This window comes from Moschus berezovskii, chromosome 8, assembly GCF_049115385.1.
Source record: "Moschus berezovskii isolate FMDL1 chromosome 8, NW_MosBer_1.0, whole genome shotgun sequence".
NCBI classification, from domain to species: domain Eukaryota; kingdom Metazoa; phylum Chordata; class Mammalia; order Artiodactyla; family Moschidae; genus Moschus; species Moschus berezovskii.
Genome location: NC_142467.1, coordinates 92,624,730 through 92,637,711, shown reverse-complemented (window position 1 = coordinate 92,637,711; position 12,982 = coordinate 92,624,730). Strand labels below are relative to the sequence as shown.

General features: G+C 51.0%; 2 protein-coding genes across 3 annotated transcripts in view; both read right to left on the bottom strand.

Moving 5' to 3' along the window:
- Positions 1 to 1,684: 1,684 nt before the first annotated feature.
- Positions 1,685 to 7,825, bottom strand: S1PR4 (sphingosine-1-phosphate receptor 4). Its single transcript, XM_055431052.2, has one exon. The coding sequence runs from the start codon at positions 7,711 to 7,713 to the stop codon at positions 6,556 to 6,558; it is 1,158 nt and encodes a 385-aa protein (XP_055287027.1). The 5' UTR covers positions 7,714 to 7,825; the 3' UTR covers positions 1,685 to 6,555.
- Positions 7,826 to 9,447: 1,622 nt separating this feature from the next.
- Positions 9,448 to 12,982, bottom strand: part of GNA15 (G protein subunit alpha 15) — a 30,709-nt gene continuing 27,174 nt past the window's right edge. Inside the window, exon 8 of one of the 2 annotated variants that reach the window (XM_055430168.2) lies at positions 9,448 to 10,042. In XM_055430168.2, coding sequence (XP_055286143.1) covers positions 9,881 to 10,042 — 162 coding nt within the window. In that variant the 3' untranslated portion in view covers positions 9,448 to 9,880. The remainder of the gene's footprint in view (positions 10,043 to 12,982) is intronic. The other variant, XM_055430170.2, reaches the window with a different exon arrangement.

Below are 12,982 nucleotides of genomic sequence, written 5' to 3'. Positions count from 1 at the left end.
GGATAAATGAATGAAAGAAGAATCAAAAAAATCATGACAGTTTCCTAAAAGGGAATGTGGCAATGGATTGTGGGACTTGTAGTCTGCAACCTGGCGTTGTGCTGCGGTTGATGATATAATTATTTATACTTAGGCTTAATTATATTTGAGGCGTACACAAAGTAAAAAAGTTATTCGTTGATAATCAGAAATTCAAATTATACTGAGTGTCTTAAATTAGTATTTTCTAATCTGCCCACCCTAAGAACCCAATTGTCCCTGGGTCAGAGGCCTTAAGGGTCATCGGTAACTCATAACCTCTGTACGGATGAGAAGGCTGAGGCCACAGGGTGCAGAACACAATGGCCCTGGCCCCTAGGTTCTGGTACTGTTGCCTAAGGAGTTGAGCCTCCCTTCTGTCCCAAGTGAGAGGAGGCAATTGTGTTGATTAATAACATGAGTTCAAGACCCAGCTCCTCCACTTCCCAGATGTGTGACCTTGGGCAAGTCTCTTCACCTCTCTGAGCCTCTATTTCCTCAACTGCCTGCCGAATACGATGATAAGTAATCCAACACTCTTCCCAGGCTCCTCAGGGGTGTGTGAGGATTCAGTAAGATAATTCATGTAAATGCACTTTGAGAGGATGAGGCATCCGTGAAGCGCTCAATAAATGCGGGTATTACGAGAATGCACCAAGCTCATGCAGCCTTGGAGCTGCTGCATCTGCTCTTCCTGCAGAAACCTCACGGACCCCTCCTGCTTTCTGCATGGGTAATTCCTTACCGAAAATGACGTTGAGTTTGGTGTTTGTCACCCGCGCCAAACTGTGGCCTTTGTGCAAGCAGGTGCTTTGTTCACAGCTGCAACCCCAGTGCCCAGAATAGAGCCTGACACACAGTGGTTAAGTGAATGAGTGAGTGAATAAATGAGTCGTGAAAACCCTAACAGGCAGCCCACCCCTCCCAGCTATGGCACCTGCATATGGCCTTCCCCAGGTCTCTCGGGGGGTGGGGGGTCCCAGGCTGGAGGAGTCAGGAGTGGCTTGGCAAGGCAGGGAGAGGGGCGAGAACTCATTCTGGCCCATGTGATCTTCATCAGCAAATATTTATTATCTGCTTCTCCATCTACCCCTGCTCCTCCCAGCCAGGCTATGAACAGGCAACACACACACACACACACACACACACTCCCAGCCAGGCTATGAACAGGCAACACACACACACACACCACCACCACCCCCCCCAAGAGACAGAGCAAGAAAGGGGCCTGAACCTGGCTCAGATAACGAGGCTTGGATCTTAGGGCTACCCGTGCCACCTCCTCCCCTGAGCCTTGGTTTTCCTGACTGTAAAATGGGGAGTTTCAACTATTCCTGCATTGTGGAAGTAAAACCTTGGGGCAGCCCAAAGAATAACTTGGAACATTCATTCTTAGTTTTCCAAAGAGGGAAGGAACTGGTATTCATTCATTCATTCATTCAAGAGACAGTAACGAATAGGGATCAAGAAGTCACCTATCTGAGTCTGAATCCCAGTTCTGCCTCTTCCTAGCTGTGTGAACTTGTGTGTTACCTAACCTCTCTGGGTCTCAGTTTCTCCATCTGTAACATGAAGTTAATGGCAGTATCTGCCTCCTGGAGGTTTTGCCAGGATTAAATAAATTAACATACAGGTGATTAGAACAACACTGAGTGGTCTTTAAGGCTTCGTTGTTATTATTTATTTAACTATGTTACCAAAAACAAGTTCATTCACAACGAGGACAAACAAACCAAAACTTCGGGAGTTGGAGCAGAGAAAGATTTATTGCAGGGCCATGCAAGTAGACCAGTGGCTCATGCCTCATAAACTCATTCTCCCCAAAGGGTTTCAGCAAAGCAAGGTAAGAGAGAGACGTGGTTGGTTGTTGGAGACTTCTTAGTGTTGGAATCCTTTGTTCTTGCAGCTGGACACAAAGGACAGGATGTTCCTGTAAACCTCCAATGAGACAAATGTTATTCTCTGTTCTGCAACTTTTTATCTCTGTATGAATAGATTCAAGTGTCAGAGCCTTGAGGACAGGCTGTCCTGTATATTTCAGGCTATAATGCAACATTCTTGTACAAAAGGTGCAGAATCAGCATGACAGGCAACAGGGCACAAAGGTGGAAGTAAGAGGGACAGATCTAATAGGGAGTCAGATTTGTTCTTCCCTGTTACAAAAACATGCTTCCCAAGTGGTGCAGTGGTAAAGAATCCGCCTGCCAATGCAGGAGGCATAGAAGACACGGGTTCGATCCTGGGGTCTGGAAGATCCCCTGGAGGAGGAAATGACAACCCACTCTAGTATTCTTGCCTGGAAAATTCCATGGACAGAGGAGTCTGATGGGCTGCAGTCCGTGGGATCGCGAGGAGTCAGACCCGACTAAGCAACTGAGCACAGCACACAACACAATCATACACAGTTTGAGAGCCTTTAAATCCCTGGCCTTATCAACATCCCAGGAGGGCAGGAGACATCGACATCACCATTTTACAGATGAGGAAACTGAAGCCTGTGGTGCCTGGCAGAGCTGGGGAACAGCAATGGGTTACAGACACCCGAGCCACCTGAGAGCAGAGGGCCACGTCCATGAGGATGGCTCCTCCTCAGTTAGGGAGGTGGGGAGTAAGGAGGCGCAGAGGTTTCAGTGGAAGGCATGCTGCTGGGACCAGTTATACCAGAGCTCTAGCTCACGGAGCACCTCCTACCGGCTGGGCCCCGTGCTGTGTTTGGGACACAGCAGTGACCCAAATGCTGTCACTAACTCCACTCTCATGGAGCTCCAAGTCCAGGAGAGAAGGTGGATGTGTGACCGGGTGTGATTGGAGCTGTGATGGAGATGCACAGGCAGATGTGTGAGCCTGGAAGAGGGCTAGGGAAGAGGAGAAATCAGGGAGATTTCCTGGAGGAGGTGATGCTGAAGGTGAGGCCTGAAGGATGCACAGGCCACTCTAGTGGGGTCAACAAAGACAGGTGCAAAGGTCCCAGATAGGAAGGAGCAGCGAATAGTCCAGTTCAGTCAAAGCAAAGTGTGACACAGGGTGGAGGGGGCCATGGGGCCAACAGGCCCGGGGTTGCAGGTCAAGAGCTTTAAGGCAGCCCAGGCTTCACTTGCCCCAAATTCCGCCAAGACCCCACCCACCCTCACTGTTCCAGATGAACACATGTGGCAAGGAATCTGGAAAATATAAGAAGTATCCCAGGTTATGAGTTACCCAGGGGGCGCTCTGGGAAGGGAGAACCCACCTGCCAATGCCCAATGCAGGAGACACAGGAGACACAGGTTAATTCCCTGGGTCAGGAAGATTCCCTGGAGAAGGGAATGGCAACCCACTCCAGTATTCTTGACTGGAGAATCTCCTGGACAGAGGAACCTGATGAGCTATAGTCCATGGGGTCCCAAAGAGTCGGACATGACTGAATGACAGCACGCAAGCATGCAGTCCTAGCTTATACATGCTTAGAACTTTCCCCTCCCTGTCCCATAGCACTTTCTGTGATGATGGATAGATTCTGTGTCTACATTATCCAAAACAGTAGCCACAAGCTAGATGTTCCATCAAGCACTCAAAATGGGGTTCAGTTCAGTTCAGTTCAGTTGCTCAGTCGTGTCTGACTCTTTGCAACCCCATGAATCACAGCATGCCATTACCAAATGTGATGGGCCAAATTGTGTCTCTTCCAAAATTCAAGTCTCTAATCCTAATTCCAAACACCTCAGAAGAGGCCCTTATTTGGAAACAGGATTTTTATAGGTGTAATTAGTTAATCTGAGTCACACTGGAATAGGGTGGTCATGTATGGATGTGAGAGTTGGACTGTGAAGAAAGCTGATCGCCGAAGAATTGATGCTTTTGAGCTGTGGTGCTGGAGAAGACTCTTGAGAGTCGCTTGGACTGCAAGGAGATCCAACCAGTCCATTCTAGAGATCAATCCTGGGTGTTCATTGGAAGGACTGATGCTAAAACTGAAACTCCAATACTTTGGCCACCTCATGCGACGAGTTGACTCACTGGAAAAGACTCTGATGCTAGGAGGGATTGGGTGCGGGAGGAGACGGGGACGACAGAGAATGAGATGGATGGATGGCATCACCAACTCGATGGACATGAGTTTGAGTGAACTCCGGGAGTTGGTGATGGACAGGGAGGCCTGGCGTGCTGTGATTCATGGGGTCACAAAGAGTCGGACACGACTGAGTGACTGAACTGAACTGAATCCAATAGGACTGGTGTCCTCATGAAAAGGGGAGGGGCTATCCTGATGGCCCAGTAGTTAAGAATCCCCTTCCAGAGAGATATCCTATGGCATCCCTTACATGTGGACTCTAAAGAGAAATGATACAAACGGACTTACAACACAGAAAGAGACTCATAAAGGGCAAACTTATGCTTGCTGGTTGGGAAGAACAGGGGGAAGGGATAGTCAGGGAGTTTGGGATGGATATGTACTCACTGCTACACTTAAAATGGATAACCAACGAGGACCTGCTGTATAGCGCATGGAATCCTGTTCAACTCAACCATGATGGGAGGGGAGTTTGAGAGAGAATGGATACATGTAATGGATGGATACACACATGTACAGCTGAGTCTCTTCCCTGTTCACCCGAAACTATTGCAACGCTGCTTGCTATTTGGTTATACCCCAATACAAAATAAAAAGTTGAAAGAATCCATCTTCCTATGCAGGGGACCTGTATTTGATCCCTGGTCAGAGAACTAAGATCTCACATGTTGCAGGACAACTAAGCCAGAACACCAAAACTAGAGAAAGCCCTCCTGCCACGATGAAGACTCAGAGCAGCCAAAAAAAAAGAGTTGACAATTTAGACACAGACATGCAGGCAGACAGAACCCATGTGAAGATGGAGGCAGAGATGCAGATGATGCGTCTACAAGCCAAGGGATGCAAGACTGCCAGCAAACCCCCAGGATCCACGAGAGAGGACTCAGGGGAACCAAGCCTGCTGACACCTTGACCTCACACTTGCAGACTCCAGAGTTGTGAGCAAATACATTTCTGTTATTCAAGCGCCCCCTCCCCAATCCGTGATACTTGGCCACCGAAGCTCTGAGAAATGCACCGAGAAACTGAATTTTTAAAATTCATTTTAATTTTAAGTAGCCACATGTGGCTAATGGCTGCTTTATTGGACAGCACAGTCAACACATCCATCATGCCATCCCCTATCCTGCAGGGGAGAAATGGAGGCTCAGAACAGAGCTGTCCCTTCTGGAGTGGCAGACAGGACACTGCCCCAAGGACTTGGCAAGGTGGAGGCAGAAAGACCTGTGGGCACTGTCTCGGCTGGGCGGATGGAGACAGAGAACTTCCCACTAGCCACAAGTGGCTACATTCAGAAGGTGTCCCCCATAGCACTGTCTGGTACCATTGCTGTGAGTCCTGCAAACTGCTTAAATTCAAACGCATTCTAAGTCAATGTCTTCAGTTCCATTGACCTCTTATTGAGGGCTCAGTAGCCATATGGGAGGGAGGGTTCCCATACTGGGAAACACAGATGTAGAACATTTCAACTATCACCGGATGTTTCTTTGACACACTGATGCCTGCTCGCCACAGCAAAAGCACTGAGCGAGCACTGACAGCCTCCTGCAGTGAGTTCCGTCTGCCATCAGCCCATTTTACAGATACGGAACGGAGAGGCAGTTAGTGCTAAAGCATCTCCCTCTCTGTTGGTCTCCAGACTGAGCCCCAAAAGATGCAGAAGCCAGAGGTGGGGGGAGGAGGCTGCCCAGAACCCACGATGAGAGATAGGGCAGGCAAAGAGGAAGTGAACGGGAAGGGGTGAGGGTCAGTGTCACCGCCCCACCCTCACCCCACCCCCTCCTGGTAGCCTCCCAAAGTTTACACACACCTTCAACAGAGTGGATCAGTCACACACATGTGTGCACAAGCACACACCCTGACAAGAGGCCTGCTACACGCAAGGATATCTGCACACTAGCGCTCGCTGCTCACCAGCACAACTCGCTCTGCCCTCGACCTCGCTATCCCTCTCTGTCTAACACACACATAGAGTCTCACCCACACCAAACCCCTTGCCGTCACAACCACACGCCCCCCCAGCACACAGACCCATGTCGCTCCCTGGCCACTGGCCCAGCTCCAGCAGACCCACAACCCTCACGCATTCACCCTGACACCAGCTGTGAATGAGGGACCAAACCATCTCACCCCACCACTGAATTTCCCTGTTCCCAGGGCATCCACCCACTCCCCCCAGCCCACCCCCCCGAGGCCCAGAGAGGGGCTGGGACTCCTCCGAGTCACACAGGAGGGGGGCGCACACAGCAAACCCATTGATCTCCAGTCCAGCGCGCTCTCGGTTCCAACCAGCCGTTGCCTCCCGTTCCACAACAACCATGGGAAACCCACTTGGTGCCAGCAGCCCCAGGAGGCTTCCGGGAGCACCGCGGGGCCCTGGGATGCAGGCCCCTGGTGGCTAACCGGTTCCTTCCTCTTCTTCAGGCCCGACTGCAGCATCCCTGCACGGGAATCGAGGCTGCTGAACCACCACCCGGACCGTGGGTTCAGACACTCCGCACGCTGGAGACACTGGTCAGGGGCTCCCGCATCCGGAAGCTGTGCGATCGAGAACCCCGAAAGCTGTCCCTCGGCCTCAGTGAGCTGTCGGTGTTGGAGGCTGCAGAGTGGGCCTCGACGGCCTGAGCCAGGCAGTCCCCAGGCCCTCGAAGCCCTAGCCGGAGACACGCGCCGCACAGGAAGCCCACCACGGCCCGGCACACCTCCCGGCTGCGGAAGGAGTAGATGATGGGGTTGACCGCCGAGTTGAGAACGGCCAGCGCCAGGATCCAGTCCATGCCCCGCAGGTACTCCTGCGCCCAGACGTTGGAGCCGAAGATGTCGGCCAGCAGCAGGCCGAAGAGCGGGCCCCAGCACACCACGAAGGCCACCAGGATCATGAGTACCGTCTTGAGCAGCCGGCGGGCCTTGCGGCGCGCCGGGGTGCTGGGCGCCTTCTGCCCGTTGGCGCGCACCACTCGGAAGATGGCCCCGTACAGCACCATGATGGTGGCCAGGATGCAAGCGAAGACCACCACGCAGAAGAGGATGTAGTCCTTGGAGTAGAGCGGGAGGAGGCTGGAGCATCGCTGGAAGGCGCACACGCAGTTCCAGCCGAGCAGGGGCAGCAGGCCGAGGAGCGCGGCCAGCAGCCAGCACAGCCCGATGAAGCTGCACACGCGGCCCCGCTTGGTGGCCCCGCTCTCGGCCACCGGCCGCACCATGGTGGCGAAACGCTCCCCGGCCGTGAAGAGCAGGCTGAAGGTGGAGGCGGCCAGCGCCATGAAGAGCAGGCCCTCGCGCAGGAACCACTGGGACGGCGCCAGGCGGAAGGTGTGCGCCCCCGACAGCAGCACGTTGGCCAGGTACGCGGCGCCCGTGAGCAGATCGCTGAGCGTGATGTTCACCAGGCAGTAGTAGACCCAGCGCCGGGAGCGCATGCGGCTGGCGATGGCCGCCAGCACCAGCAGGTTCTCCAGGACCACCAGGCAGCTCACGGCCACGAACAGCCCTCGCAGCACCCCCAGGCCGACCTCCTCCGCCCCGGCGCGCCCCGCCAGCCGCCCCGAGTGGTTGTAGTGCAGGACGATGAGCCGGCTGTGCCCGCCGGCCGCCAGCAGCTGGCAGGACTCGGGGTCCCCCGTCGGGGTCCCCGTGGCGTTCATTGCGGTCCCCCTCCCCGAGGGCAGACTGAGGCCCCGGGGTGGGGAGGTTCGCTCGCCCCAGGCAGGGTGGAGCCGCTAGCCTTGCCCGGTCTTGGTTTCCTGTTATTTGAAATTTCCTGTTATGTTCAAGGTACCCCCCTGGGTGGGGGTGAGGCTGAGACGGGGAGGGGCATCCAACGGTCGGCTCCCATCCTTACTCCCAGAAGGCAGGGCGCTGCGGTCACCCCCTGCCGCCCCCTTCCGGTCCTCGAAAGCCCATTGAGGGTGGGGTCCCCGCCCCCACCCCCTCACTCCCTCTAGAGGGTGGGTAACGGGTTCCTTTGTGGCACCCAGGCGGGAGGACTCTCCCGCCCCCACCAACAACTCCTTGCAGCCCGGACCCACTGGTCCATCACCTGCTCCTCAACCTCTCCAGGCCCGCCTGGCACACAGTAGGTGCTTAATACAGAAACACTGCCAGCTCCCTCATCGATGGTGCAGTTGTACCCCCATTTTATCCTCACAACAGGGCCAGGACTGAACACTTCTCAGAGGGGAAATTGAGGCCTGGAGAGGGGCAGTCCCTGGGGAACCCTGCTGAAGACAACACGGTGGGGAGGTGAACCCCACGCGCCCACACACCCACATGGATGGGGGACCCTCCTTACCCGGGTTTTCTGCTGTTTTCCAGCCCCTGAGCTGACCTTGCCAGCAGCAAAGCCGCAGGGGACCCCCACCCAGGGCAGCACCTCACCTCTGGAGGGAGGAGGGGCTCACAGAAGTGGGGAGCTCACACCTGAACTGCTCGACCTCCCTCAGACTGACTCAGCCTGAGAAGGGTGAGGACCGGGGTGGCGGAGAGGAAGCGGGGGGTGATGTGTGGAGTGATGCTGGGGGAGCCTGAGGGGGAAGGCACAGCCCTGGTCAGTGTCTGAGGGGAGTGGCACAGGTATCTGAGGGGCTCCCTAGCCCCCCTGAGTGGAGGATGGGCAGGACGGGGTTCTGAGGGAAGCCCAGGGCTTGTGGCCCCGCCCTGCAGCCCTCCCCTGAGTTCACTGTTGAGCTCTGGAGCAGGACAGTTAGAGGGAAGGCAGGGGGGCTGTGCTGAGCGGCAGCCACACGTAATCACTGGAGGTGACCAAGCAGAAACAGATCTGAGGTGGGAAGCGGGTGGGAGGAGGGGCTGTGCAGGCTGGTGGGGAGAGCGAGGAGGGCATGAGCAGGTGCCCTGTGCAGTAAGACCACCAAGCCCCAGTCCCAGCCTCACAAGGGACCCCCGACCCAGGCACACTCAGAGACAGACACGTGCATAGTCTGAGCCTGGACCTTGGACCGAACCTTGACCCCAGGCTGAATCCTGACCTTGGCTGAGCCCACGACCATAGGCTGACTCCACGACCATACGCTGACTCCAACCCTGACCCCTGACCCTTGCTGAGACTTGACCCTGAACTGAGCCCTGATTGCAAGCTAAGCCCTGATCCTATTGAACCCCAATCCTGACTAAACCCCATCCCCAGGTGGGCCCCTGACCCTGCCTAGAAGAGCAAATTGAGAACTAGACTGAAATGTTATGAGAGAGCAGGGTTTGACTAAATTGAGGCCAAGCTGTCCAACTGTAGTGACCTTATGCCACGAGTTACCTGCGGCTTAGGTGAAAAGCCATATGTGCATTAAAACTTATTTAACCTTACAATTATCCTTATGTTACAGAAGAGCAGTCCCCCTTCAGAAATTCATCCTGAAGATACAGCTCTAACAATACCCAAGTGAGTATGGAGAAGGTCATTCATTGTCATTTGTAAATGCAAAATATTGGAAGCAACCCACATGTCAGCATACAGAAGAGAGACTGATGTGTTACACTGCACTTCAGAATGGAGTACTACACAGCCATGAAAAAGAATAAGGTCCATTTCTGTGATGGAATGGGGTGATTTCCAGGACATATTGTTAAGTTGAGGGAGGAATGCAAGAGTATAGGTAATATGTTACCTTTTGTATAATAAAGAAGAGGGAATAAAATATCCACATATCTGCTTGTTTTTGCAAAATGAAAGGTAAAGCAAAGAGCAATCAAATTGGTTACCTACAAGAGTGGGTGGGATTGAAATTTAGGAAAGGAGGGGATAACATCCTTTGTATTTTCCTTTTTGTATAATTTTTAAACTGTTACTGCTTTCTATATTCAACAAAAATTTAAATCAACAACAATGAAGAACAAAAGCTTTAAGATGGAATATAGAGACATCCCTGATGGTCCAGTGGTTAAGACTCTGCACTTCCACTGCAGGGAGCATGGGTTTGATCCCTTGTTGGAGAACAAAGATCCCACATGCATGCAGTGCAGCTAAAAAAGAAAAGAAAAAAAAAAGATGGGATATAAGTAGAAAACAAATGAACCGAATGATATTTCAAATGAAAAACACAACCCCCCAGAAATAGAAAAGAACCAACTTATGCAACTTGTGGACATGGTACTGATTCTAAAGACAAAAGGAACTGCAAAAAAAAGTTTTTTTAACTTGGTTCAGTACATTTGTGTGTTCCGGAGTGGCATTGGTATAGTGATTCTGAAACTCTCGTGTGTATTATGGGACTGAGCGAACTAGCAAGTGTGTTGATATTATTAAGAATCAGGTCTTTCCTGGGGGAGAAAGAAAGTGCAAAGATGAAATGGAAGAATCCCATGGGAACAGAATGAGATTAAAGTATCCACGTGGACTTGATAGTTAAACAAATATCTGCTTCCTAACTCTGTCCACTGAGACAACCCAATAGGAATGAGTGCACCTAGCACCTAGATCTTGCTTCTAAATATCATCCCCTAGAAAGGCGGGGAGGGGAATGCAGGACTCTTGGGAGAAATGGCAGAATCCAGGATACAAGGTGTATACAAAGTGAGGCTGCAATGTCTTGGTGCATCAGAGAGTAAGGAAGGGCTCCCAGAAGGATGGGACCCATCGGAGAGATACTGGCACAGTCTGATTGTGAACACGTGTTGTTCAGTCACTAAATCATGTCAGCATGAACTGAAGCATGCCAATCTTCCCTGTCCTTCACTATGTCCCAGAATTTGTTAAATTCATGTCAGTGGAGTCAGTGATGCTATTTAACTGTCTTATCCTCTGTTGCCCCCTTCTCCTCCTGCCTTCAATCTTTGCCAGCATTGGGGTCTTTTCCAATGAGTCAACTCTTTGCATCAGGTGGCCAAAGTATTGGAGCTTTTCAGCATCAGTCCTTCCAATGAATATTCAGGGTTGATTTCCTTTCGGATTGACTGGTTTGTCCTCTGCGCAGTCCAAGGGACATTCAAGAGTCTTCTCCAGCATCACGATTGGAAAGCATCAATGAATGATCTTAAAATCATATAGACAGAAAATAGGATGGTGGACGCAGGGTCAGCAGAGGGAGAATTCAGGTTTGGTGTTTAATGAGAAGAGAGTTTCAGTTTTATAAGGTGAAAAGAAAGAGTTCTGCAGACAGAATGTGGTGGTGACATTTGCAATCATTACGAATGTATTCATTCAGTCCTCTCTCTGAAATGGATGCTCAACATGGTTCATTTATGTTATGTTTATTTTACCACAATAAAAAACAATTTTGAAGGGACTTCCCTGGTGGTCTAGTAGCTAGGACCCCATGCCCCCAATGCAGAGGGCCCGGGTTTGATCCTTGGTCAGGGAACTAGATCCCACATGCCACAACTAAGACCTGATGCAGCCAAATAAATAAATAAATATTTTTTTAAAATCAGAAAAAAAATGAATGATCTTTCCGTATGATCCAGCATTTCCACTCCCAGGCATTCACTCAAAAAGAGTTAGAAAAAAATCACCATTTGATAATTATCCCAGCAGTAATGGACCCAAACAAGATTGATCAGTGGAGGGCTTCCCTGGTGGCTCAGTGATAAAGAATCTGCCTGCTAGTGCAGGAGACACCAGTTTGATCCCTGGTCCGGGAGGATCCCACATTCTGAGGAGCAACTAAGCCCGTGTACCACTACTATTGAATTTGGGCTCTAGAGCCAGGGGGCCACAGCTATCGAAGCCCACGTGCCCCAGATCCTGTGCTCCACAATAAGAGAAGTCACTGCAATGAGAAGCCCAGGCACTGCAAGTAGAGAGTAGCCCCCACTTACCGCAGCTAGAGAAAGCCTATGTTCAGCAACAAAGATCCAGCACAGTAAAAAATAAATTCATCAGTGGATGTTAAAATGATTGGGTGGAAGTTTAAAGGGGAGAAGTAATCTCAAAGTATGTTCCAACAGATGACTTAGCAATTACAAATGCCTTACTTAGAACCCTAGTAAAGAGCTTCTTAACCAAGCCATCCAGGTGAACACACTGGGAATGAGGACAAAATGGTGTTTGTGGGCCTCCTGACAGGAGGCACCGAGGAGGACACTTTGCTTCTGGGATATTCCTGCCAAACCTAGACCACCTGCATTTGATCGTGGGAGCCATCAGACAAACCCCACTGAGGGACAAGGTCGTAACAGCTATTAAGTGTGTGTGTGTGTGTGTGTGTATACGCGCACGCTAAGTCACTTCAGTCCTGTCTGACTCTTTTGCGACCCCATGGATCATAGCTCACCAGGCTTCTCTCTCCCTGGGATTTCTCAGGCAAGAATACTGGAGTGGGTTGCCATTTCCTCCTCCAGGGGATTTTCCCCACCCAGGAATCAAACTCAATTCTCCTGCGTCTCCTGCATTGGAGGTAGATTCTTTACCCCTGAGCCACCTGGAAAGCCTGAAAGGTATTAAGAGACATCAGCAGAAACAACAAAAAGCCTGAAGCTGACTCAGAAGAAAGGAGATCACAGATACATGAAATTATGTGCAATAAGTGATCCCCGACTGAATACACCACCGGTGGGGAGAGAGGGGTGGGGAGGGGAGCGTTGCTATATAAGACAATATTAAAACAACTTGTGACACTTTCATACAGGCAGTATATTAGCTACTATTACTGTCTCAGTGCTAGATTTCCTGAATTTGACCATCCTAGTTACTTAACAAGAGGTGTTTTGTTTGCAGAAAACACATGGGTTTTTGTTTTGTTTTGTTTTTTATTTGTTTTGTTTTGAGTCAAAGTGCATGATGTCACCAGGTCACTGTCAAATTATTTAGAAAAGATTAAGAAAAAGAACAAAATTATTTTGTGCATATTCTTTAGGGACTAGATTGTATACTTTTAGATTATGATTATAGAGAAATGTAAAGCAAAAGGTTAACTGTGGGAAGCTCTAGCTCAGGGGTGGGCAAACTTTTTCTGCAAGGAGCCA

What these genes read in the sequence shown, in the direction of transcription:
- S1PR4 (XM_055431052.2), bottom strand. Translation starts at nt 7,713, where the DNA reads ATGAACGCCACGGGGACCCCGACGGGGGACCCCGAGTCCTGCCAGCTG.